The 26308-nt window shown below is 37.7% G+C and overlaps 2 protein-coding genes across 7 annotated transcripts; one reads left to right on the forward strand and one right to left on the reverse strand.

Annotated features, from left to right (window-relative positions):
* Positions 1-21: 21 nt before the first annotated feature.
* GNGT1 (G protein subunit gamma transducin 1) lies at positions 22-20314 on the reverse strand. Of its 3 annotated transcripts, none has more exons than XM_055269984.2 (3): positions 4688-4765; positions 4490-4593; positions 22-540 (listed from the first exon to the last, which is right to left on the reverse strand). In XM_055269984.2, exons 2-3 carry the CDS (start codon positions 4583-4585, stop codon positions 412-414), a joined length of 225 nt encoding a protein of 74 aa, XP_055125959.1. In that variant the 5' UTR covers positions 4586-4593; positions 4688-4765; the 3' UTR covers positions 22-411. The 3 variants fall into 3 exon arrangements, with proteins under 3 accessions (XP_055125959.1, XP_055125958.1, XP_063490886.1); XM_055269983.2 differs by having other exon boundaries at positions 4490-4596; XM_063634816.1 differs by lacking the exon at positions 4688-4765 and adding an exon at positions 20228-20314 and having other exon boundaries at positions 276-540; positions 4490-4596.
* A 116-nt stretch (positions 20315-20430) lies between these two features.
* On the forward strand, positions 20431-25829 carry TFPI2 (tissue factor pathway inhibitor 2). Of its 4 annotated transcripts, none has more exons than XM_055269985.2 (5): positions 20431-20716; positions 20985-21167; positions 22084-22272; positions 23793-23963; positions 24328-25829. In XM_055269985.2, exons 1-5 carry the CDS (start codon positions 20629-20631, stop codon positions 24402-24404), a joined length of 708 nt encoding a protein of 235 aa, XP_055125960.1. In that variant the 5' UTR covers positions 20431-20628; the 3' UTR covers positions 24405-25829. The 4 variants fall into 4 exon arrangements, with proteins under 4 accessions (XP_055125960.1, XP_063490911.1, XP_055125962.1 ...); XM_063634841.1 differs by having other exon boundaries at positions 20489-20716; positions 24440-25829; XM_055269987.2 differs by having other exon boundaries at positions 20490-20716; positions 23869-23963.
* Positions 25830-26308: the final 479 nt, after the last annotated feature.

The raw sequence follows: 26308 nt of genomic DNA on the forward strand, positions 1-26308 counted from the left end.
TTCCTAATTCCTTAAGCAAGAGAAAGTTTGGGAAAGAAAATAGAAATTTAACCATACAATTTCTGGGTAGAAAATTGTAAGTGTTGAAAGGGAAGTGAAAAAACATAAAACAGTAAATATATGCTGACAACTCAGAATAATATAGAATCATTTATAAAACATAGTTCTTTTTAAAGAACTTTAAGCAATATTTTTTGACAATTATGTGTTAAACCCTGTGCCAGCTGTGTTAAGAAAAACAGAATGATGGGTTACCACATCCCAAATTTTATTAAAAGTTTACATCTATAAATTTAAAAATTCACATACATGCTTAGTAGTAATAGTATGTATGAGAAAAATCCATATTGTTATTAACATTTGAGATATTTCCAAGAATTTGTTTAATTTTTTTTCTTTTTTTTTTTTGTATTATGAAATCACACAGCCTCCTTTGAGCTCCTTGAAGGGATTTTTGTCCTCTGGGATGCCCTTTACCAGTGGATCCTCGCCAGATCGTTCTTCAACGTAATCTCTTACTTCTTCACAACATTTGGAAACCTTAAGGGGAAGGAAAAAGGGATGACTCATTTGGTTTAAAACAGAATACTCCAGATGCCAAGAATGTATTCATTACAATAAATTTTCAGGTTGTATAATTTCAGTTTGATTCTCTCTGCTTTCCATCAATGCATACGTACTTTGTAGGAAAGAAGAAAGTTGCACCCTTCCCACTCCTTCTGGATATATCTCCAGAAAAAGGAAAAACAGCTGGCCACGCTCCAGCTAAAGATTCCCAGCAGACACTGCCTCCAACATCAAAGGAGACAAGACCCAGGGATCAGAGCACAGCTGGCAACGGAAGTCAAGGGAGTCACCAGAGTTCATATTGATTAAATCTTTTTCCTCATCCCAAAAATGTGACTCGTAAAGGTGGAAGAGAATGAATAATTATTAAATTCCTGGCTTATCACCATCCCTAACTTCTCAGAAGTATACACATGTAATTTTTCTTTACACTCATCTACAATGATTGAGCATGGTGGTGCACTAGGTGAGCTTCAAGGGGTCAGGGACCTTTGGCTGATTTGTTCAATGTATCCCAGCCATCTAGAACAGAGGCTGTGTTCTTTAGTGCTCAGTGAATAATTTGCTGGACTGAATTATTTGTGTTGTTTTTGAGTTTGCTCTTCACTTATCTGCACCATTATTGATTAATGATTTAGTAAAAAATCTGGCCTTAATATTTTAATGGCTTCAGCTATAGCCTGTTAAGGTACCACTTAACATTCCTTGTAGAGAAAGGTGATGTTCTATACATATATAAATATACATATATATACACATACACATGAAATCAAATTATTCAAACTCTTTTAGCTTCAACTGGTTTGTTTTCAATTGGTGTATCTTTCATGACAGTAACACCGAGCTACTTTATTTTTGTCCGTCTATTAAGTGGCCATTCCATAAGTCATTTAACCAATTTACTGTTTTTTTTTTTTCAAATGAAATCTTTAGGCCACTTTTATGTAAATTCCAAGGAACATTTGATATAAGACTTAAGATTATTTTATAACTATGCAGACTCATTAATTACATATTAGAACAAATTATTTTCACCTGGGGCCAGGAAGCATTTGTCAGGTTAGTTTCTTCCTTCAAAGGATGATACTTGCAGATTCACATAACTTATGAAATATGCATTAATTTAGATTCACTTTTTTCCCTCTTCCTCAGTGGTCCCACACTCTCCCCCTAAAAGTCACTACTTTTGGTTTCACCCAGATGACAGGAACAGAGGTGTAAATTGCTGTCCTTAATTCAGTAGTCCATAAGGGGATGGTTTTGAAGGTGCCTGGCTGGGATCTGAGGATATGAGAATGAAAGCAGCAACAAATTACCTAAAATTATATATGTGTATAGGTTTAAAAATTATTTCAGTGAGGCTTAATATAAATATATGTAGTTTAGTGTAGGATTGCAAGGCTCTTCCCATTTACTAGCTATTTAGTCTTAGTTAAGGTAATTCATCTAGGGTTCATTTACTTCATGTATAAAATATGAATAGCTGCATTGGTTGTCTTAAATGTCTAAGAGGTGCCAGCATAAGAAGATGCACAATCAAATGGTACTATTTTTAGCTATTACTACAAAGATTGTCTTTAGTCATTGCCTATTACATTGGCTTATAGTCATTGCAAATCTATCACCTTCAGAAACTGGATGCAAAGACTTGTACTCAAAAAAAAATCACTATGATATGAATCAGTCTGGTTCATAGAATCAATAATAATTTTAAGATAGTAATAATATGACATAAAGCACTTGCTATTACCAGGCATTGTTCTCAGAGATCTGCCTATATTATCTTGTTTATTCCTCCCAAGTATCCTCTGAATTAGATGCTATTACTATCTCTGCTTTGAAGAAACAGAGGCACAGGTGAGTTAGATTGCATTGATGAGGGTTACACAGGCAGAAATTTGTTGTGGAGCAAGAATCTGAGCTGGGAATACGGTTCCAGAGTATATCCAATTAACCAGACTGTACTGATTATCCACTTAACCATTTACCCATACTGAGTATATCCACTTAACCATACTGTACTGATTATACATCAGAGCTAGGGGCGCAGGACCTGAAAGTTCCATTTTATATATAATATAACATATATTATTATATATTATATAGAGAAATAATATTTCTATATATTACATACATATTTCTACATATTGTATAAATTCATTTGTTGAACTCCTAACGCCCAAGGTGGGGTTTTTGGTAGGTAATTAGGTCATGAAGACAGAGCTCTCATAAATAGGATTACTGTCCTTATAAAAGAGACCCCAGAGAGCTTCCTCACCCCTATCACCAGGTGATGACAAAATGAAAAGACAGGCGTTCATGAAGGAGGGAGCAGGCCCTCGCCAGACACTGAATCTGTTGATGTCTTGATCTTGGATGCCCCAGCTTCCAGAGCTGTGAGAAATACATTTCTCTTGGTTATAAGTCACCAGTCTATTGTATTCTGGTACAGAACTCTGAGGAGACTAAGAGAATACATGTATATGTATGTGTTTCTACATGCATGTTTGTGTGTGTATGTATATGGAGTTTTTGCAGTCTGATATTAAATTGGTTTGACTTCGAAGAGCAGAGAGACATTGAATAATGGGGAAAAGGAACCCCAAAGCCTAATTAAGGATGATGTATGTGATGTTTACCCAAAATAAAAAGTCCAAGGTCAACTTACCACAAGTGAATAATAAACGCGAAGACAATCACCTTGCCTACAAAACAATAATCCCGAGTACATAAATAATAGAACAGCTTTTGGATATTTCAACTTAAGAAGAGAAAACTTTTCCTTTATCCCAAAAGTTCATTTTATTTACCCTGAATTGTAAAAATAAGGACTTTAACTTGTCTCGTGTATGTTCTAAGCCTTAGTAATGATTTAATTTTATCTTTACAGCAAAACGTTTTGCCTGTATGGAAAGGGCAACAGGGGAGTTTGAGATTATTACAAACATAGACGAAGCCCAAAATCCCAGTTTTGACTGGGAGCAGGCATTTTGAACAAAGTATGAAGATAACACAAGATCCCTTTTTACTTTGTCCTGATAAAATGAGATGTTTTAAAAATATAAGATTGCTGTTACCACTTGTGGAGGTTTTGTTCTACTATTAATAACTTTCCTAAAATGAAGTGATCTGAAATACATATCTCCATTCTCCAAGCTTTCATCACTGTTTGTTCGGTGGTTTATTCCTTTGCCATTTCTTCTCCTTCTAATGGCAGTGAACTGTTGGTAACCCTTTCCAAGACTTGTCAGATGTTTTTAGGAGCAACCAGTGAGTTCTTATGTTTGAACTCATCTTTATTTGCCAAAGAAGAGTAGAATGTACTCATTCATTATTGACCATGACAGTGCAAGAGGGGATGACAACATAGATTAAAGTATTGCAGCAATATCAAAACATTGTATCAAAATATCAATATCAAATTATTGCATTATAAAAAGAAGTTTAGAAAAGTAAAAACAAAATGCCTATATTATTGAATGCTTGTATTTATTTTATTGCTTATCTAAAATACGGTTTTTGTCTCATATTCTCCTACTTTCTTTTTCTCTTTTTCTTTTCTTTCTTTCTCCTTTCTTTCTTTCTTTACTTCTTTTTTTCTTTCTTTCTCTCTCTCTTTCTTTCTTTCTTTCTTCTTTTTCTTCTTTTTAAAAATGTAAAAGCATTCTTATCTTTGTGGTCGTAGAAAAACAGGCTAAGGATTGGGCTTGGCCAAAGGAAAATGGTTTGCCAACCTCCTTGATTTAGAATCTAAATCAAGAGATAGTTGTGATTGATTATCAATTTTCTTAATCTTTGATAAATTTTTAGATGAACAATTTATTTGTAACTACGCTGAGCCTTTTCAGCCAATGTTTTCTAACCTGATACTCCCACAGTATCTCTAGCTTAAAATAAAATTCTAAAGAAAGCAGCAACTTACTAGCATTCTTTCCAGTGTTACTTCTTTCTTGAGCTGGTCAACTTCCATCTTCAATTTGTCCTTTTCTGTCAGGTCCTCAATATTGATTACTGGCATCTTTTTGCCTGCTGAAGACTTAGAAGGTTAGCAGCTATGCATGAATTGCTGGAGTTATTTCAAGTCAGTCTTAGCCAACAATTCCCTCAGCTCTTAACTTACAAAGTAAACTGATCTTTGTTTTATTTTAAATATCCCACAATAACCAATTTCATATGAGCTCTCTCTCTTAACAATTCTAGCAATGCACACTAGCCTTGGGATTTTAAAGCTTCTTCCTAATCTTCACTAATATGATTAAGTCAAGCATTTGACCCCAAACACCTATTCAGCAGGTTTGTTGGGAGGGGTGAGTTTAGTCAGTATATAATCTAAAATACTTAAAGCGGCTCCTTGCCCCTGGTCTTTTGTATAGTGTAAAATCTGGGGTTTCCAATCCTTACTTTCAATTCCAAAACCCTCCACCATATGTTTTATGTCATTTAACTTAGTTTGAGGTCATTTGGAGGACGGTCCATTAATTCCCTAAATCTCTAGAGTATTTAACCTGGTATTAAAAGGGAACCATATAAAAAGTATCACTATAATTTCATTATAAATAATGGATTGTTTAAATGTGTACCCGTAGAATGGAAATATAGTAAACAGTCTTATTAATCAGAAATAAACTAGTGTATTACTTGTAAGTGTTTTTCCAACAACACCTGAAATTTGCCTGTAACTGTCACAATGAATCTGGTAACAACGATGAGCAAATTTAGCAGGCTAAAGGGGACATAGCAAGTCTGATCTACCAATAAACATCCTAATGGAACAGACTCTTCCTTCTGCCCTCTTCGCGATTCCTCTTCTCCCCAATTAGACCAGTGAGTAATGGGGAAGAAGGCTCAATAGCTGGTGATAATCCTATGAAATTGCCTGGGAAAGATTTCAGTGTAGCCAAGTGGCATCGTACCTATAATGTCTCCTCCTTCGCCCTAGTCCAATTTTCGTAATGAAGTATTATTATAAAAGTAAGTGTATTCAGATCACATACTATTTAAGAGAACAACATAACATTCAACATCTACATGAAAATACTCTGCTAATAATATATCAGCAATTAACTTATTTCCTTGAATTTAAATGGTGTTTTCATTTCCAAAACCTTTGAAGAAACATTCTTTCCCTTCCCAGTCTTAAAATACTTTGTTCTTTAACTAAGTAGCAGTTTAAGATTTTTTCTTTTTTTTTTTTTTTTTTTTTTTTTTGAGTTGGTGTTTCGCTCTGTTTCCAGGCTGGAGTGAAGTGGCGCGATCTCGGCTCACTGCAACCTCCGCCTCCTGGGTTCTAGCAATTCTTCTGCCTCAGCCTCCCGAGTAGCTGGGACTACTGGTGCGTGCCACCATGCCTAGCTAATTTTTGTATTTTTGGTGGAGATGGAGTTTCACCATGTTGGCCAGGATGGTCTCGAGTTTAAGATAATTTTAAGGGACAAATGTCTACATAGGCGAACATAAAGGTAGAAAATAACACACTGTGGGTACTTGATCCCAATGTGTCCTATGTTTTTATTTTTGCTATTCTGTTCTTTAAGAAACACTATGACTATACAAAGGTTATTTCTTCCTGTATAAGCCTTTTTTGTATTTGGGAACCTAAATTTTATTCTCATCTTCGACTTCCCACTCTTTTAGACTAAATACAAAACTTCATTAAGTATTTTTGATGATCATTTTTACCTTTTGACATTGTTCTTTGCACAATTTTTCTTCATTTTGGAAAACTTTTAGTTCCTTTAGGTAATGGCTCTTCACACTCCAGTGTGTGCAGGAATCACTTTAGGAAACTCGTTAAAGTTATGAGTCCAACCTTAGAGATTCTAATTTAGTAGATCTTGGGTTGGGTTTAGAATTTCATTTTCTCTATTCCAGGAAGCCCTTTCATATACTTACCAACAAAATAATCGTTTACTGGTACTTGCTAGCCATGTGACACTGACCAAATTACTTGACCTGCCTGTGCCTTAGTTTACAGGGAAATAGGGGCAATAATATTACCTACCTTGTAGATTTGTTGAGAGTATTAAATGGGGATAACGTAGGTAAGGACTTTGTAATGGCGTGTAGTACACAGCAAGCACTTGCACGTGTTAGCTGGTGTTATTCACTCTGTTGTGCTTCCAGAATTTCAAACTGTATTTTCTTATATGGCCCTTGCCATATAATATATGTTATCTTATAGGTACTCTAAAGAAGATAGGTGATATTACCGATACACTTAAAGGAGATCATGCATACATAATTTGGCTCCTTTAATATCATGCATGCCAGATGCTACTGCCCAGCTCTCCTTTTTTTCCAGGCTAAGATATCTAGTCCGCAGCAGCTGCAGGTGTTGATTGTCAAGGGCAAACCTTTTGCACAGGTTGGCTCTTGTCTGATGGGCAACACTTTTCCTGATGATGCCTGGGAGATTATGCTCCCATCTGACCCCTGAGGTTGACCTGAAGCAAAAGGCTGGCTAATGTGGGGTCCTATCAGCCTAGGATAGGCTTTGTTGTAATTGATAAACTTCCAGAGCTTTCCATGGGTTTAGAATGATGCTAGACTTCTGAAACCACTTTTGACTAACTTCTCCTCTTGCCCTAGCCTTACTCCTTTAGCGGTTTCTCCTGAGAGCTTGCCCTGGAAAAATTTCTTACCCAAGAATTCCTGTCTTAGGCTATGCTTCTAGCAAACCCAACCTAAGACACAGTGGATTTTTAGAGCCTTTACAAGGGAGGTCATACCTCACATAACTTTTATGTGCTCATTACTTTCTATTGTTCTGTATATTGTTTGGTATATAGAAGAGATCAGGAAGTATTGACAAAGTCACCTAAACTATGACATATGCATTTACCTAAATATAGAAAAACATCCAATTTTTCTAACTTCATTTTATCAATAAATGATTTCTTAACTCTAAAATGCTGTGATTCACCATGCTAAATAATGTTAAACATTTAAAACACTTTATTTAGAGCAAATATGTTATTAGAAGATTCTAGAATTCTTACCAAATTTGATGGCACAGGTCTTACATGAAAAAAAAAAGAGGACCAAAATTTTCACTTATTTCAAGGACACAAAGAAGAGCAGTGAATATTGTCTGCATGGAGATTCCAAATGTTTAGTGTTATATTGAAGGCAATGGTTCAAATAATTCAAATTTAATATCATCTACTTTACTCCCTATTCCATTTTGCAGATGAGGCAAAGACATTCCAGGGAGTTTGAATGCCCTAAATTAAACAATGAGAGGCAGTGGAGCTGAGGTTACAACACAGGTGTTTGTTTTTCATTCCAGCACGTCTGAACTGAGGTGTTTTTCATTCCAGCATGTCTCTCTCAAACTAGTGTAAAGGAGTGGATTTCTTTCTTCATACCCCAGAATTACATAGAAAGTCCAGAGTTGATGACAAATAGCACTAAAGCTGCCCCTCATATTCTCAGCTTTCAGGTTGGTCCACTTCTCCACAAAAAGTCCTAAGAGACTAGATCAGATTATTGACCCTATTGCCAACCATCCCCACCCCAAATTTAGTCAAAATTTAAGAGGAAGACTGAAGATTTATAGACAAGCTAAGATTGCTATTACAGCCAGCCTGGGGGAAAGCATACCCCAGTTAAGGAGATGTTTGCCCTTTCACTTCTTCCTCCATCCTGCACTACAATCAGAGTATCTAAGGTCCAATAAAAGGCAAGGAGAGAGCAGGAGTGGGGGAAGTATTTCTGAGTTGTATCCCATCCATAGATCCCAGGTTCTCAATGGGGGCAATACTGCCCCCTAGGGGCCCTCATGAAAATACGTCAGCTTGTTTATAAGAGTATTCCATAATTTTTGTGGGTATGGATAAGGAATGTCAGATATCTTGCATTTTCCGGGATCCTGCAGCATAAGATGAAATGTGACACATTCAGCATGACTGTCAGATATGCCAGGCTTCCACATAGGCAAAAGCCATATTTATAGTTCTTTGAATCTTCAAACTCACTTCATTTTACATAGAAACAAAATATTTTTCTTGGTTATTATATACACTTTTTACAATAATGCATATAAATAAAAGGAAGACCATGCACCAATAACATTTTGTTTCTCTTTCAGAAAATCATATCACTCTATGTAGGCATGGGCTTGATATATGTGTATCTATTCTCAGCTGCTATGTCCATGGTGATTCTATACACAAAAAAATCTATTTCATTATGTATAGTCATGGTGAATATTTTCATATTGTATTTAGTCTATATAATTTGATGATTTTTTGTATTTTATAAATATAATTTAGGTACTGTGATGGCTAATACTGAATGTCAACTTGATTGGATTGAAGGATGCAAAGTATTGATCCTGGGCGTGTCTGTGAGGGTGTTGTGAAAGGAGATTAACATTTGAGTCAGTGGGCTGAAAAAGGCAGACCCACCTTTAATCTGGGCAGGCACAATCTAATCAGCTGCCAGTGCAGGCAGATTAAAAAGCAGGCAGAAGAAGGTGAAAAGGCTAGACTGGCTTAGCTTCCCAGCCTACATCTTTCTCCTGTGCTGGATGCTTCCTGCCCTTGAATACCTGACTTCAAGTTCTTTAGCTTTGGGATTCAGACTGGCTTCTTTGCTCCTCAGCTTGCAGAGAGCCTATTGTGGGACTTTGTGATTGTGTCAGTTAATACTCCTTAATAAACTCAACATTTTATATATATATATGATATATATATAATCTTAAACAATTAGTTTAATTATTTAGTTAATTATTTAGTTTAATTATTAGTTCTGTCCCTCTAGAGAACCCTGACTAATACAGGTACCATACTGACGGGTTTGGTGAGTTTTTTTTGAGACAGGCTCTCACTCTGTCACCCAGGCTGGAGTGCAGTGGTGCAATCACTGCTCACGGCAGTCTTGACCTCCCAGGCCCTAGTGATCCTCCCACCTCACCTCCTGAGTAGCTGGGACTACAGGCATATGCCACCACGTCCAGCTAACTTAATTTTTTTTTAATAGAGATGGGATCTCACCATGTTGCCCAGGCTGATCAGGCAAGAAGAGGGCGGGAGTGGGGGAAGTATTTCTGAGTTGTATCCCATCCATAGATCCATAAACTTACTCCTGAGCTGAAGTGATCCTCCTGCCTTAGCCTTGCTATACTGATTGGTTTTAAACAGGCCATTACAAATGTTTCTTGTACAAACGAGACTCTGGATTAGACGAAATTCATGGTCATAGAGCCCCAGAAGTGGTAGAGGAAATGTACATTGTCTTGATTTTTCTTGGTCTTAAATACTAGAATGAGTTTTTATTAGCCAAATATGGCCCACAATGATGATATCAGTTTAAATGATTGTTAAAGAGTAGCTACTCATTAGGAAATGGCAATTCAACATAGCATAGTTGCTGATGCAATTTCTGTAAAAACATAAATCATTTTTAATGCTTACATCTCAATACATTGAGCATTCTCAGAAAACATTGTTACATTGACAAAGTGTAAAAAAGAAAGGTAGATATGCTTAGCAATGCAAGCACATCATGGAGGTCATAAGTAGAGGGGTAGGAAGCTTCCTTAAATGGACCATGTTTTAGTGTTTGTTAAACACTTTGGGAAGATAGAACTCTATAGAGTAGGTTAAGTATCTCAAGATGTCTTTCAGAGCTTCCATTACATTTCTTGCTAATTTATTCTAGAATTAAAATGAGCTGAGGTAAAAAGGCCACCTGTTTTTTTTGTTTTGTTTTTACACATTATCCATAAGTGTATTTTGAAGTAGAAATACCTGATAAATAAAATATTTAATTTATAAAGGGCTAGATAAGGGAGAAATCATTCAAATTATTTTAAAAACTTATTTGTTTTATAGAAGATTAATTACAGATTCTTTGAAATAGCAATGTTGCCAGCACACTTGAATTATTTGATTTATAAAAATGTAGTTTGACATGAAACTATATTGACACACATGTAATTCTGACAATTTTCCAGAAACAAATCCACTGTATTATGCACAATAAGCTTGTAATCATATAGATGTAAACTTACTTATTCTATATTCTTTTTTATCCTGACATTTTACTTGGCATTATAAAAAGATAACAGCTAAGAATTTTTATTGAATACCTATTGTGTGCCAGATAGGATTCTAGGTGCTTGAGGTAGAGTAGAGGGAAAAAAACAGATGAAAACCTTTCCCTTCAAGGAACTTACATTATAGTAAAGGAGACAGGCACTCACAAAGGTACAAAAGTAAAATATACCGAATTTTGATTGAGACAAGTGCTAAGGAGAAAAATAAAGCAGGAAAGGAATAAGAACAGTGTTAGCAATGTTTCAGTTACAGAGAGGACGGCCAAAGGAGCCCTTTCTGCTGACAATGCTACTTGAGTGAAGATCTGAGGGCTATGAGGGTGGGCTTTGTAGGTATCAAAGAGAAAATCATTCTGAGGAACAGCAAGTACAAGCAACAGCAGACAAGTATGAATATAAGGAGCCCAGTGAATTCAAGGGAAAAGTATATGAAACCAGTGACCATATAGGTCTTGTAGGCCACTGTGAAGACTCTTGCTTTACTCTGAGTGACTTAGGGAAGATTGGAGGATTCTGAGTAACAGAGTAGCATTATCTATCATATAATTTAACCGGGTCACTCTGGCAGTTGTTTGGAGGCTAGCTCATGGGGGCAAGGGTGGAAGCAGAGAAGGGGCAATTGCAGCCAAGCTGAAATATGAGGGTGGCTCAAACCAGTGTGGTGCGAGCGGAGGTGGGGACAAGTGCTGAGATGCTAAATACATTTTAAAAGCAGAGACATCAGGATGTGCTGACAGATCAGATGTAGAATGAAAAAAAAAAAGAGAGAAAAGAGAAAAATCAAGATGACGCTATTTTTTTTTTTTTTTGCCTGATCAACCAAAAGAAGGGATTTGCTGTTTCCTGAGATCAAAGACTATAAAAAGGGAATAGTGAGTCTCAGATACTTGTTAGCCATTCATTGAATAGGTGTCTGGAGTTTAGGGGAGAGGCCAGAGTTGGGGGAGAACCGTGAGAACAGCGGAGAACACCAAAGGTAAATAGGAAAGAGAAGAGAAAAAAGGACTAAACTTTGGAGCACTTGAAAATGAGGGAGACGAGTTGAAATTTACAAAGCACAGTGAGTTTGCTGTCCTGAGGACTAAATGAGATGATATTAGCTATTTTGGAACATTCATCATGTAATAGACACTCTGATAAATACTTAACATGCAATGCCTTTATCTCTATGAATCTACTCTTTCTTCCCTCTGTTTTTCTACCAGCGCCAATAATGTGATAGCAGCTCATATTCATTTATTCATCAAATATTTACTATGTAATTACCATAAGCTAGGCACTAATTTGATTGCTTGAGGTTAAAGCAGCAAATTCAGCTTTCTTATTTCTTGCTGTGTTTATAACTCCTCAGCATATATCATTTTTTTTTCAGTTGAATTTTTATGGTCAAATAAAAGGTAGTTTTATTTATTTTTTTCCAACTGGTCAGGTTGATCATAAATTTTATCATAGTTCATTTTTTGAAAGCCAGTTGCTTTTGTATCAGTTGTTATTTTATTACATGGATACCATTCTCTCTCAACATGTTAGCTTATATTCAAGGTGCACGTGACTTATAGACAACCAAATATATTCTATGACAACTCACTTTCTTTCCCAGAATAACTCTGTTTCTCTGTTTCCACTGTGCCGTTTGAGTTTTCAAGACATTTGTAAAGAAGAAGGATAGTGGTAATAGAAAGTCATTTGTTTATTTCACAGATGTTCATGAGAGCCTACTTTCCAGGTCTCATTCTTGGCTCTGTGATATAGTGGTAAATAAGACAGGTAAGCTCTATGCTCTCACAGAGCTTATGTAACAGTGAGAGGATCAGACAAGTAAAACATGTATTTTTTTACTTGTTTGATATACTAAAAGTACTCCAAGTTCTGTGTGGGGTTAAATGGGAAACAAAAGTGAAAACAAGGAGCTTAGGTAATGGTTCCTTAGAAATTGCAGACTTGAACTACATTGGCTGTTGTGGCTATAAAGAGATATGAGCAGATTAAAAATGTGATTTGGCTGTCATCCCAGCCCTTTGGGAGGCTGAGGTGGGTAGATCACCTGAGGTCAGGAGTTTGAGACCAGCCTGGCCAACATGGCGAAACCCCATCTCTACTAAAAATACAAAAATTAGCTGGGCATGGTGGTAGGCACCTGTAATCCCCACTGCTTGGGAGGTTGAGGCAGGAGAATCACTTGAACCAAGGAGGCAGATGTTGCAGTGAGCTGAGATTGCACCATTGCACTCCAGCCTGGAAAACGAGAGTGAAACTCCATATTAAAAAAAAAAAAAAAGTGATTTGGAGGTAGAATTGAAAGGACTGTTGATGAATTGCGTAATTAAGTAGTGGTAGCTCTCAAGAATGACTTCAGAGATTTTGCCTTGAGAATCTAAGTAGAAGGGTCATTTACAGAAAGGAGGAAGACTGGGGATATATAAAAAAGACTTCAGTTTAGGACATAAAATGTTTGAGTTTCTATTACACATTCAAGTGGAGATACTAAGTAGATATGAATGTCAGAAATTTTGAGAAGAGATCAAGACCACACACAAATACATGCATATGTATATGCATGTATATATGCGTGTGCAAGGTTTATATGTATATGCATTTGAAATGACATAAGAAAATAATATGGTTAGAAAAGAATTCTCAGGGTTGAGCCTTGAGTCACCTAGCCTTTAATGGTTAGCCAGAAAAGTACAGATTGATTGAGAAGGAGCAGTCAACAAAGTAGGAAACAAACAAAAGAATGTGGTGTTGTGAAAACTGAGAGAAAACATTTAAAGAACGAGGAAGTATTTGTCAAATACTGAAAAGAATTTAGATAAGATGTTAATGGAAAATGTGATGTTGGGTGATTTTAAAGGACAGTTGCTTTGGGTGTCATATGTTGAGAGGTCTAGTAGCACGTGTCAAGGTTGCTCTTGACAATAGCACTTCCTGTTCTTCCTCTTTCCAAAAGGAAGTTTAATTGGAGTGACCTGGGAAAAACAGGAGATGAGGAAGTGGAGGAAGAGAGTAGAGGTAAAATTTTTGATAAATTTGGCTAGAAAAGGGAGCAGTGAAGTGGGAACACTAATAGGAGAAGGATATAGAGTCAAATATAAATTTTAACTTTAGGTTGAAAAGTCAGAGATAAAGCATTCCAGATGGAAATTATTAAAATCTGGGTGTCTTTGCCAAAGAGTAAGACGGGGCAGAGCTGATGCTGTTGAAAAGAGGAAGGAGTAAAGCCATTGAGAAAACAAAAGAAGAAAGGATGAAGAGCAGTAGACAAGGGATTGGTCTCAGATAGGTCCTGAACATTACTTCCATTGTAAGAGAAAGGAAGACCAAAGATACCTGAGATTCAGTTGGCCAACAGAAACAACTCACCCTTCCCTGGCTGGTTCAGAATATGTAGTCGAGGTTAACATATTCAACTCTCTTCTAATGTAAACTTTTCAGCTCCACTCAGTTTTTCCTCAGCTAATAGTCAATACGAGAAAAAACATAGTGAGAGTCCTAGGAGATGTGTGTTCCTTTCCAACTTCAGCTATTGCCTCTTCCTGCCCCAAGTAGCAGATTGTCCCTCATGTGTGATTTAAGATACAAAAGCTTTTCAACATAAGCCAGAAAAAAAGAGCATTTGGAGAGCATATGGCACTGCAGTAATTAATGCATAACTAACACGAGATTTTGGCCACGTTATAAAAAGACAATATATTTGAAAGAAAATGTGTCTTTACATTTGAAAGGTCAAGGTCCATTACTTTCTGCTAAATATAACCATGAAAATGAGGACTTTAGTGATTAAATTTCTCAATCCTCTAATCTGATTATCAATTTTGGCAGATGTTCTTCTTAGAGCATTATGGCAATGTATTTAAATTGTAGCTATCTGTTTGCCCTATGAATGAATTATGAACTTTATGTTTGCATAGAAAAGAAAACTGATATAGCGCTGTCCAGGTACTGAACCACGGTCATGAAAATATATATAATAACCTTGACTTTGGCCTCTGTTAATGTTGAAAAAAAGAATGTGTATACAGTCAATGAGACCAGGGGATCAGGATTTAGACTGCCTGTACTAACTGAATAGCTTTGGGAAAGTTATATATCTATCAAAAGTTTCATCTTTCTCATTGCAGAGTAGGGAGAGTAACGCATCTCCCTCAAGTCGTTATTGTGCGGGATTTAATGAGCTAATAAATTCAAGGCACAATGCAAACTTTCACTGTTATGTCCACTAGTATTGTGATCGCCAAGGAGATTTCCACATGATATACAGGGATTAGGGGAACGTTTCTCTTTCTTTCTCCATTCTTGATGTGCCAGAGGCTTAGTAACCTAGGCTAGAATTTTGGCTAGGTGGTGAGGCTGCACTGAGTTGGGAGGTCTTGGATAAAAATCATCTAAAATTTGCCGTAATCTTCTGGATGCCATACACAGTTAAAGATGTAGCAACCTGAGTGAGAGAAAAGATGGTCTGCATCGCGAGTAGACATAATGACACTTGAGGGAATGTACATCCAGGAAGTAGAGAAACGTGGTGTCTGAGATTCTGCTCCTCTGGCAGAAGTCAATACTTTGTTAGAACCACAGCACCTAAAACAGCCAACCAAACAAATAGATGAAGGAATGAGTCTCTGTATTGCATAGGCCTAGAAGATATAGTGTCAGGTATGTTTGCATAGAGTGGATTTTATTTGGAATTGAGCTTTGCTTACCTTTTATTTACTTCCTCCTCTATAATCCTATACAACCTAGTACATATTTTTGATGTTGTACTAAGAACATTGTAATGTAATCGGGTTATACAGTGTTCATTCATCTACCCTATTATGTTATGAGGTCCCTCATATTTGTATCCCAAATGTCTAGCATAAAGTTTGTCACACTTCAAACATTTAATCAGCTCCCTCTAAAGTAGATTAATGAAGGAATGAACACAGTAAGAGGCATGTTATATACCCTCATTATCTCTTTCTTTCTAGGGAGAAGGGAATTCATAAAATTAGGCACAGAGGATACCCCATCCTTTCATGTGGCTTCATCTTATTATATAACACTCTCAAATGCACTCTGCCTGCCAGAGGGTGCATTAGAGTAAATGTTTCTTACATGGCCCAGCTGGTTAGAAAAATACCTAGTTGGTGAAGGAGTTGCTTAAACTTTAGCAAAACCCTCATGACCATTTATTGCTCAGAAGAGATTAACTGCCTTTCTCAGCAGATGTGTAAACTCCTCATTAGTGCCAGCTGGACTCATTTCAAGTTTTATTTTGGCAGGGCTTAAACTAAGAGGCAGCAAAAACTGTCTTTGTTTATTAAGGAGTTATCAGTGTAACTCCTTAAATACCTATGTTACATAATATGTATCCCCAAATCACTGGGCTCAATTAATTCTCATCATTCACTCATAAGCCAGACATGCTACCTCTCTCTAAGGTGTCTGAGAGAGGGGAAGACCATCTGCCACAGTCCCTTTCTTAAATTCTTGGTTCGCCTACCGAGATGGCAGGGCTCTCAGAGGATACAGTATCATACTCAAGGCATGGGAGGGGCTAAACAGTTCAAAATCAACTTCATTTGTTGTGGGGTCCAGGGGTGTGGTGGTGAGAAAGATCAGAGGCAGCAATCTGACACACGCAGAGGCGCTCCTGGACTCACTGTAGCTTTTGCATTTTTAAATTCTGATATTTCATATTCTACTTTAAGGTCTTGGTATCGTAGAAAGAACTTAGGTCTAGGTGTGATAGAAAGAATATAGGACTAAGAGTCCAGAATTGTGGATTCTAGTCTCAGGTTTGCCAACAACCGTGGCAGGTAAGCACGACCAGATGCGTAATCTTTCTAGGTCTCAGTTCACACTTGTGTAAAGTGAACATACTTATAGCTCCATTCAGCCTTCAAATTGTAACAACTCCATGCCTTATTTTTACAGAACTCCAGACTCTTTTGAGCCTTTGTCTTTAGCCACAGACAATTTAATTGTCAATTGGTGTAGCAATGATAAATCAATCTGGATGACTGTTTTTCCTAGTTATCTCTAGCCTTGCACTTCCTGTTGACTTTGGACAAAGGAATTACTTTCCTCAGCCTTGAGGCAGCATGTTGGCCTAGACACTGGATTAAGGAGATAGAAGTGCTATGACATCCCTTTGGAGGCTGATTGTGGTGGTCACATTGCTCCTTCCAAAATATTCTAAATGTAAATTCAGTAACGTCAATGTAGTCTCCAGGAAATTTAGATTACCCTTATATCGGAAGATGTCTTTTTCATGGATATAAAAACACTCAATTATTTACGCAATTAAGAGGAATACTTTTTTTTGTAATAACCTGGGTTAGTAATCTCAAACTTCTGCCAGTTCCACTTCTTTAATTCCCCTTTCTCCATCCATGGTCATAAAGGTTTTAAGGATGCACCCTGTTTGGCATAGAAAAGAAGGAAACCAGCATTTCTAGAGCATCTCTTGGGACTGATTCCAACCTGCATCTACAGACCACACCACAGAAGGGTGAGTGGCCTGTTTTTGCCCCCCTCTCATTTCCACTACATGCCTTATACAGCAGCTCTGAGTGGGCTGAGGATTCTGCTCTGAAATCCCCTTGAAGCTCATTTCCCTAGAAGAGACTACCAGGAAGTGTGACAACTTCACGGGCAGAGAGGTGGTCTGTGAGCTTAGTTAAGAGAAGAGCTGACAGGAGCAAGGCCATTGGCTTTAATTCTATAAGGCCATTTCATGTTGCTCTGTTTCCTGATGGGAGTTTGATGCTCCATCTCAAAATTGTGTGCCAAGGCTCTCAATGGGAAGTAGGATATGGGATGATCTGGATGAAGTTTGTGCCATTGTGTGACGGGCTAAAACAATATCTTTGAATGCATAGCCATTTTCCATTTAATCCTCATAACACATCTGTGAGGTAGAGTTATTATGTCTATTAGAAAAGGAAACTGAGGCTCAGACAGTTTTAAGTAACTCGTCCAATGTAGCAAGGAATAAAATGCAGGTATCCTCTGAATTCCAACTCTATTTTTCCATGGCACCATGCAATTTCCCAAAATGTCTATCTTGATTCAAAAGGGCTAATCTTTTTTTTTTTTCTTTTTAGTCAGATTCAGCGTCTCACTCTGTCATCCAGGCTGGAGTGCCATGGCACGACCGTAGTTCACTGCAAATTCAAACTCCTGGGCTTAACCAATCCTTCCATCTCAACCTCCCATATAGCTGGGACTACAGGTGTACACAACCATGCCCAGCTAAGTTAAAAAAATTTTTTTTGTAGAGATAGAATCACACTATGTTGCCCAGGTTTATCTCTGACTCCTGGCCTCAAGTGATCCTCCTGTCTCAGCCTCCCAAAGTGTTGGGATTACTAGCAGGAGCCATTGTGTCCAGTGGTTCATTTTTTTTTTTTTTTTGTATGAGCAAAAGATAATCAAAAAGTGTCCAGCACCTGAGAACAAAGAGAAATGACAGTAGTCAGTGCTCCATGAAAACTGAGTATCAGTCCTTGAATTTTATTTTAGTCTAATTTAAAGGTATATTTAATTTTATTCAGAGGGTAGATATAGGTAAGTTTGAAGTTGAGTCAACTTTTCTCCTGAATATGATTCTCGGTAAATGAGTGGTAAAATTCCGTCCCCTAATAATATTTTGAAGGAACTGGGAGGGTCTAATCTGACTTTACTCTGAATGTGTCATTCCAAAACTGGCTCTCTGTCTCAGTGGTTGGTGCACTACAGCCAGCTCACACGGATTTTGGCCATGGGGAGCTCTGGCTCTTGGAGATCTTTTCCCACCTCGGCATTCAGTGATTCTGCAGTGGCAGCTTGAAATTGACCTTAGTGAGTGCATTTACACCACAGAAATCAGTTAACTATACAAACCATCCCCATCCCATTTTTTTTTCCCTACTGGAGAGGTGATAATTAAACATTTATCCTTATAGTTTCAACTATCATTCTTAATCATAGATACCTGCTAATCAAAGCTGACAGCATTTCCAGATCAGGCTGGTTTTTCTAGGACTGTGACCTTGTAACACGACATCAGAATGACTGAAAACTGGCACAAGGATATAATGTGCAAAATACCTCAGATTATTAACGCACTTTGAGCAAGTGTGTCCTATACTTTTCAGGGCTTCTTGAAAACTTGAAAGAGAACTTCCGTAAACTACCCCCAGTATCCTCAGAAGTCAAGAATAATTATTTACTTGAGGATGTTGAATACAACAAGAGAAAACGGGAAAAACGGGAAGGGAAGACAAGTATATTAAAATGTCTTCAAAAATATCTTTCATATTTTATGTAAAATTTCACTGTAGGTAATTGTTTGTATTAAAAAAAAAGTAGATCACAAGCTAATATGTCAAAGGAACAGGGAACTTTAAAGGATGTACCGACATTAGGAAATGTGTGGGAAGACACTGATCTGGTCAAATCTTCAGAACTCCCCAAGGTTATCTCTCTGTGCTGCCATGGTTCATCTCCAAAAACATAGCTACATACGAAAACATAGCTTCATACATGCTTGGTTGGGGTGTAAAATGGTACAATCATCTTGAAAAAATCGTTTGGCAGTGTCTAATATTTCTAAGTATTTTACCCAAGAGTAATAAAAATTGCAGGTCCACACAAAGCAGCTTTTTTCATAAGAGCCCTCAAACAAACTAGAAACAACACAAATTCCAGTAATAAGACATTTGTGATATATTAGAATATTACTCAATGATTTAAAGGAACAGACTATTGATACACACGGCAACATATTTATACATTGTGGGATATTCATACGTTTTGGTAAATTCATACCTTGGACTACGCAGGAATTAAAAGAAACAGACTATTGATGCAATGACCTGGGTGTATCTCAAAAACAGGAAGTGTGAGAAAGAAATACTACACAGTGAATACTTTATAATTCCGTTTATATGAAATTCAAGAACAGGCAAATCTAATCTATGGTAATAGAAATGAGAAGAGTGTTTGCCCCTGGTCTAAGGATGGAAGGATTGATTTGGGGAAAAGTCTGCAGAAGCTTTCTGGAGTGATGGAAATGTTCTAATTCTTTTTTTTCTTCTTCTTTTTCTTCGTTTTGAGACGGAGTTCCACTCTGCCGCCCAGACTGGAGTGCAGTGGCGCCATCTGGGCTCACTGCAGCCTCCGCCTCCTGGGTTCAAGCCATTCTCCTGCCTCAGCCTCCCAAGCGGCTGGGACTACAGGCGCCCGCCACCACGCCCGGCTAATTTTTTGTGTTTTTAATAGAGACGGGATGTCGCCATGTTGGCCAGGCTGGTCTGGAACTCCTGATTTCAGGTGATCCACCCGCCTTGGCCTCCCAAAATGTTGGGATTACAGGCGCGGGCCACCACGCCCAGCCGAAATGTTCTAATTCTTTATTGGTGGTTATACAGTTGTCAAAACTTATCAAATTGTCCACCTACGATATATTATAAGCCTACATTAAATGTAAATTAGAATTCGATTGAAATACGTGTGTATAAATATAAATACACACTTATTTACATTTCTAATCTAATCTGAAGGTCCATTGCAACGAATCCCGCTCCGCTCTGACCCAAGAATTCCGCACTTTCTCTCCACCAGCCCTTCAAATACCTGGACTTCATGCCTTCAAGAGGTGGATTCAGGCTTCTTTACAGCACAATCACCAGCCGGTCATCTCCGTCTAGCTTGCTGATTTCCCATTACTGACACAAACGCTCCCTCAGGGCGTCCCCGTCTGGACTACAGGAGAAAGTTTGGGAGGCAGGTTCAACTTTTCAACTTGGAGGGGAATTCCTCTCCCTCTTACACAGTTTGCAGCGCGGGGGCGGCGGGGTGACAGTCCCCGTGCATGAATCAGCCACCCCTCAGGCTCCGCCCCGGCGGGGGTCGGCCGGACGCTCGCCCCGCATAAAGCGGGCACCCGGGCCGCCTGGAGCAGAACGCCGCGCACCTCCTCCCGCCAGGCGCTTTCTCGGACGCCTTGCCCAGCGGGCCGCTCGACCCCCTGCACCATGGACCCCGCTCGCCCCCTGGGGCTGTCGATTCTGCTGCTTCTCCTGACGGGGGCTGCACTGGGCGATGCTGCTCAGGAGCCAACAGGTATCTGGCCGCTCCAGGAGCCTCTCTCCCCAACCGGCGGAGAGGGCGCAGCGGGCCATGGGGCCCAGTGTACCCGCCCTCCAAGCCTCGCTTTCTCCAGGTCCCTGCCGCGCGCTCCGCGGGCAAGGGGGACTCGCTGCCAAGTTTGCACTTTCTCTGCAGAGGCCCTTCCGCTCGGAAGGGGACAGAACTCCCTGGGATGCTCCTTCCTCCTAGGAGCTACGCCTGACCACTTTCCCTGTCTTTTGCTCTCCTTCTGCCCCTTCAGGAAATAACGCGGAGATCTGTCTCCTGCCCCTAGACTACGGACCCTGCCGGGCCCTACTTCCCCGTTACTACTACGACAGGTACACTCAGAGCTGCCGCCAGTTCCTGTACGGGGGCTGCGAGGGCAACGCCAACAATTTCTACACCTGGGAGGCCTGCGACGAGGCTTGCTGGCGGATAGAAAGTAAGTGCCCCGGGCGCACCCCCGGGACTCTCGCGCTCCTTGCGCCGGCGGCTGGTAGGAACTTCCCCAGTTTCCCACGTCTCGCTTTCTACAGGAAGTTTTAGCCTGGGTTTTCTCAAGTGTTAAGCAAACCTCATGGTTTTCAGTTTCTCAAAAGTAATCACAAATTTACAACCACTAACACATTTCCTGTCTCCCAACTGACATTGATCATAATTCAGTGCCTGTGTGGACTCAGGGAAAGATTTGTTCCTTCACCATAGGGTATAATAAATGCAAGAGAATAACGTGTTAGGCACAGCGTAAGTGCTTCTCTGTATTTTTCATTAGTTCCAAACCTATGATTTTTACCTCTCCTGGAGTACATCATTTCCTCCTGTCGATTATCCATCAATCTGAAATATTTTCAGTGGATTTTATTATTAAAGTGTGACTTAGCTCATTATATAACTCTACTTTTGTCCCGATACCCAAACATGTGTTGGATTAGTTGCGGGATATTCATAATACTGTTACATTTTACTTTATTTTTAACTTTTAAATTATATCTGTTAAGGCCTGTAAGAGATCATGAGGCTTTTCCATTCAAGGAACTGAGCCAGGGGAAAATGCGTATTCATGTGAATAAGCTTTGATTCATTGCATATGTACAATCAGAGAACACCCAGAGAAAACAGAGAGTCTTTCTACTGAACTTGAAAGATATATCACAGCTGAGTCAGCTGTGAATAAACTGTTAGAAAAAAAAAAAAGTAAATATCTGGATTCATGGGAGTATTCTGGGGATTTACTATCCCAACACTAATACGACTTCTCTCCCCCCACAAAATGTTGCTGAAAATACAGTGATGGTTTAAAAGTAATAATAAGAAGGCTACTTTTGACTAACATTGTTCTATTACTCTCCTTTTCCTAGAAGTTCCCAAAGTTTGCCGGCTGCAAGTGAGTGTGGACGACCACTGTGAGGGGTCCACAGAAAAGTATTTCTTTAATCTAAGTTCCATGACATGTGAAAAATTCTTATCCGGTGGGTGTCACCGGAACCGGATTGAGAACAGATTTCCAGATGAAGCTACTTGTATGGGCTTCTGTGCACCAAAGAAAAGTAAATACTATTTTTATGGTATTTCTAGTTCACTTTTTTAAAAAGACATTTGGGTGGAAAAAACTCAATTTGATGCGAAGTTAACATGGTGTGCATTCTCATGATTTCACATGACTTGTCAAGTTCTTAGGACTGGAAAGTGACAAGGCCATGACTCAAATTTTTGCTTTCTGCTTCTTCTGATTTGTTGTTTTTGAGACGGAGTCTCGCTCTGCCGCCCAGGCTGGAGTGCAGTGGCACAATCTCGGCTCTCTGCAACCTCTGTCTCCCGGGTTCAAGCGATTCTCCTGCCTCAGCCTCCTGAGTAGCTGGGACTACAGGCGCCAGCCACCATGCCCGGCTAATTTTTTTTTTCTTTTTTCTTCTTTCTCTTTCTCTCTTTCTCTCTCTCTCTCTTTTCCTTCCTTCCTTCCTTCCTTCCTTCCTTCCTTCCTTCCTTCCTTCCTTCCTTCCTTCCTTCTTTCTTTCTTTTCTTCTTGAGACGGGGTGTCACCGTGTAAGCCAGGGTGGTCTCGATCTCCTGACCTCATGATCTGCCCACGTCGGCCTCCCAAAATGCTGGGATTACAGGTGTAAGCCACCACGCCCAGCCCTGAATTGTTTCTTTAGAACTATTTCTCAGCTACTCAATTTACATATAAAAGATTAAAGTATTCATTAATGAATGTTATGACCTCAGATTTGTGCAGAATCAGTTATACATATGAGATAGTGGAATATATACAGAATTAAGATGGTGAAATTTGAAAATTTCTAAAGTTTTTGGTTAGATTTCTGTATTCTTTAGTAATTGCAAATTGCAGCACAAACATCTCTACACGTTTCTGTCCTATTTGTTACCTCTCCCACCACCACCCCTGAATCCTTGAAATGATGGTCTCTTGAGTAGTATTTGATATTTGCAGAGGGAGAAAATACAGGTATTTCCCTCAGACACAGAGATTTTTGAAAAGTTCAACAAACAAGGAAAACTTGCTTTGGCAGAGAATTTGATAAAGGTTTATAGCTATACTGTGTTGAATATGCAAAATCTTGAGTTAATGTGGTGATGGTTGCTGTGGATGTTCTCTTGTTCGTATAGATATAAATGTTTGCTCCAGTGGTTACCTGGAAATTAGTATGCATATATTACTGATTAATAATGGAATGGGAGCTGTTAAAAACATTAAAGCAAAACTACCAACACGACAAAATTTACCAAATTATGCCACATATTGTCCACCCCATTTTTACCTAACCATATCTGGTATTTGGGTTTAACTTCTTTTTACATTTAAAGGATACAAAGATGTAGCTTCAGAAGAACTTCTATCCAGTTTACAAAAATTTAGAATTACCAAAATATAGCATGTAAGCTTACCTGCAATTTGAAGCACATCTTTTTAAAGGTTTAGTATGATATTTTGGATTCAGACTGAGGCTTCTATGGGATTAGATTTTCTTCAGTTACTTCAGTAATCACCATAATTTTAAAATTCTGGTATTATAACATTTCTAATTTTCTTCTCTTTTTTATAAAGTTCCATCATTTTGCTACAGTCCAAAAGATGAGGGATTGTGCTCTGCCAATGTGACTCGCTATTATTTTAATCCGAGATACAGAACCTGTGATGCTTTCACCTATACTGGCTGTGGAGGGAATGACAATAACTTTGTTAGCAGGGAGGATTGCAAACGTGCATGTGCAAAAGGTAGTGAATGTTTTCTTATTCCACCTTTAGATAAACTTTATAAATAACTTATCAGAAAAATTGTATTTTTATTTATCCATTTTACTAATAGCAAATTGCCATTTCTAGACTACTTCTACAAAAGTATCTCCGTAGTGTTAATCAGTTTTGTCAAAATGCTTTTACTGGCTAGCTGCAGTACACAGTAGCTGTATCTTCATATCTTAAAGGTAAAATATTATTAACTGAGTGTATAATGAGTTTTGACTTCACAGTCCTTAAAAATAAGATGAAGTGAGATCAATAACCGTATCAGAAATAGTGATTTATAGTGAGCCTACAGACTGGAGATGTATGATTTTCATTGTTGTTTTATTGATTTTAGTTTTGAAAAAGAAAAAGAAGATGCCAAAGCTTCGCTTTGCCAGTAGAATCCGGAAAATTCGGAAGAAGCAATTTTAAACATTCTTAATATGTCATCTTGTTTGCCTTTACAGCTTATTTGCCTTTATGGTTATATCTGAAGAATAATATGACAGCATGAGGAAACAAATCATTAGTGATTTATTCACCAGTTTTTATTAATACAAATCACTTTTTAAAAAATTTGTATGTTTTTTATACATAACTAGCTGCTATTCAAATGTCAGTCTACCACTTTTAATTTATGGTTCAACTGTTTGTGAGACTGAATTCTTGCAATGCATAAGATATAAAAGCAAATATGATTCACTCATTTCTTGGGGTTGTATTCCTGATTTCAGAAGAGGCTCATAACTGAAACAACATAAGACAATATAATCATGTGCTTTTAACATATTTGAGAATGAAAAGGACTAGCAAATAAAACTCATTTTGCATTTAAAAGTTGGATTATATTTTAGTCCCAAGAAGACAAAGTCGCAGATTTACCAACACTTTAAAAATATTACTCCCATTTTATTGTGTTAGATTGCAGTACAATGAATGAATAAGTGGATTTATTTAAAAGATCATAACTTTCTTGACTGATTTAAAAAGCTAATCAATTTATTAAAGCCAGAAATGTTCTCCTCTGGGAAAACAATTTCTATCTATTTATCTATCAATCCCCACTCACATGTATATGTTTGTGTTTACATAGAGATAGATGGTTTTAAGGGTTTTCCTATTGTTAAATTATTTCCTAAGACATAGTGGGTTGGAGACCACTAAAGTTATAAAAAACCAAGGAAAGTAAAGTTTTTCAAATGTTTGTACTGTTTAAGGTGTTTATTTGTATAAACCATGCATGAGAAACCATGCATAAATGTAATAATTTAAATTTCACCAGTAAATTATCATTGATTAAATATGGTCATTCCAGTGAAATAGGTTTTTTCTTTCCCGGTAATAAAACAATTTTTCAAAATTCTTACGTTTTCACGGCAAGATTAACATATTTAAAAGTATGCCCCTTATTTGGCAAAATTACAAATGCGTTTACCTTTTGCTTGAACAATCTTTCATTTAAAAATTTATTCCAGTTATTTTGACAAATAGGCATATGCCTGAGAACTTTGAATGATGCTGAAAGCTAGAAGCAAACCAGGTACTCTTCAATCGGGGACTGGTTGAAGATTTTATGGATGAGGAGTTAGCAAAATATCTATCTATGCATATCTTCTGACTCTCAGGATACATAAGAAACACAGGGCCTAGAACAGTATGAATAAACACACATATACACAAACATCACAGAAGATACTAAAGATATTAAAAACGTTTACCTATAGAGGTTTGGAGGGAACAGAGGGGTGGACGGTTGTGGAGATAGTATTTATGTAAATATACCTGTTATATAGTTTTTATCTTGGACCATGTAAATATTTGACATAATTAAAATAAAAATTAAATAAAAAAGAAAAAGCATTTCTTTAAACATTCAAACCCAACCGAATACCAAATAGTGGCATAACTACACAAAGGATATATACTTATTTTCAATGACTTCACAAATTAATATGAGAATGTCTTTTGGGAAATATAAAGGTCAAAAAATTCTGAAGAAATCTCAAAATGCATTTTTAAATTTATTATTACTTTTTATTTGAATAGTTTTGGAGTTACACGTGTTTTTTTATTACATGGATTAATTATATTGCAGTGAATTCTGAGATTTTAGTGCAACGTGAAAATGCATTTAGTAGTCTCATTGTTAATAGTAATACTGGTGTTATTTTGAACCTATTGTATCTAGAATACTATGTTGTAAGAAAACAAGTAATTACATTTCTTTAGAAGTCAGGATTTTCAGTGTTAAGAGAAAATGAGGTACAAGTATACAATGAAAGAAATTAAGCAAAAATCTTTGACTTAAATTGGAATTAAAAATATTCATATAAATT

Source organism: Symphalangus syndactylus, chromosome 3 (genome assembly GCF_028878055.3).
Source record: "Symphalangus syndactylus isolate Jambi chromosome 3, NHGRI_mSymSyn1-v2.1_pri, whole genome shotgun sequence".
Lineage (NCBI taxonomy): Eukaryota > Metazoa > Chordata > Mammalia > Primates > Hylobatidae > Symphalangus > Symphalangus syndactylus.

Bases quoted from the DNA above. Each gene is read 5' to 3' on its own strand.
- GNGT1 (XM_055269984.2), bottom strand. From the start codon at position 4,585: ATGCCAGTAATCAATATTGAGGACCTGACAGAAAAGGACAAATTGAAG. The intron at 541-4,489 runs GTAAGTTGCTGC...CTTCCCCTTAAG, and splicing joins TAACACTGGAAAGAATGCTA to GTTTCCAAATGTTGTGAAGA.
- TFPI2 (XM_055269985.2), top strand. From the start codon at position 20,629: ATGGACCCCGCTCGCCCCCTGGGGCTGTCGATTCTGCTGCTTCTCCTG. The intron at 20,717-20,984 runs GTATCTGGCCGC...CTGCCCCTTCAG, and splicing joins TGCTGCTCAGGAGCCAACAG to GAAATAACGCGGAGATCTGT. The intron at 21,168-22,083 runs GTAAGTGCCCCG...TCCTTTTCCTAG, and splicing joins GGCTTGCTGGCGGATAGAAA to AAGTTCCCAAAGTTTGCCGG.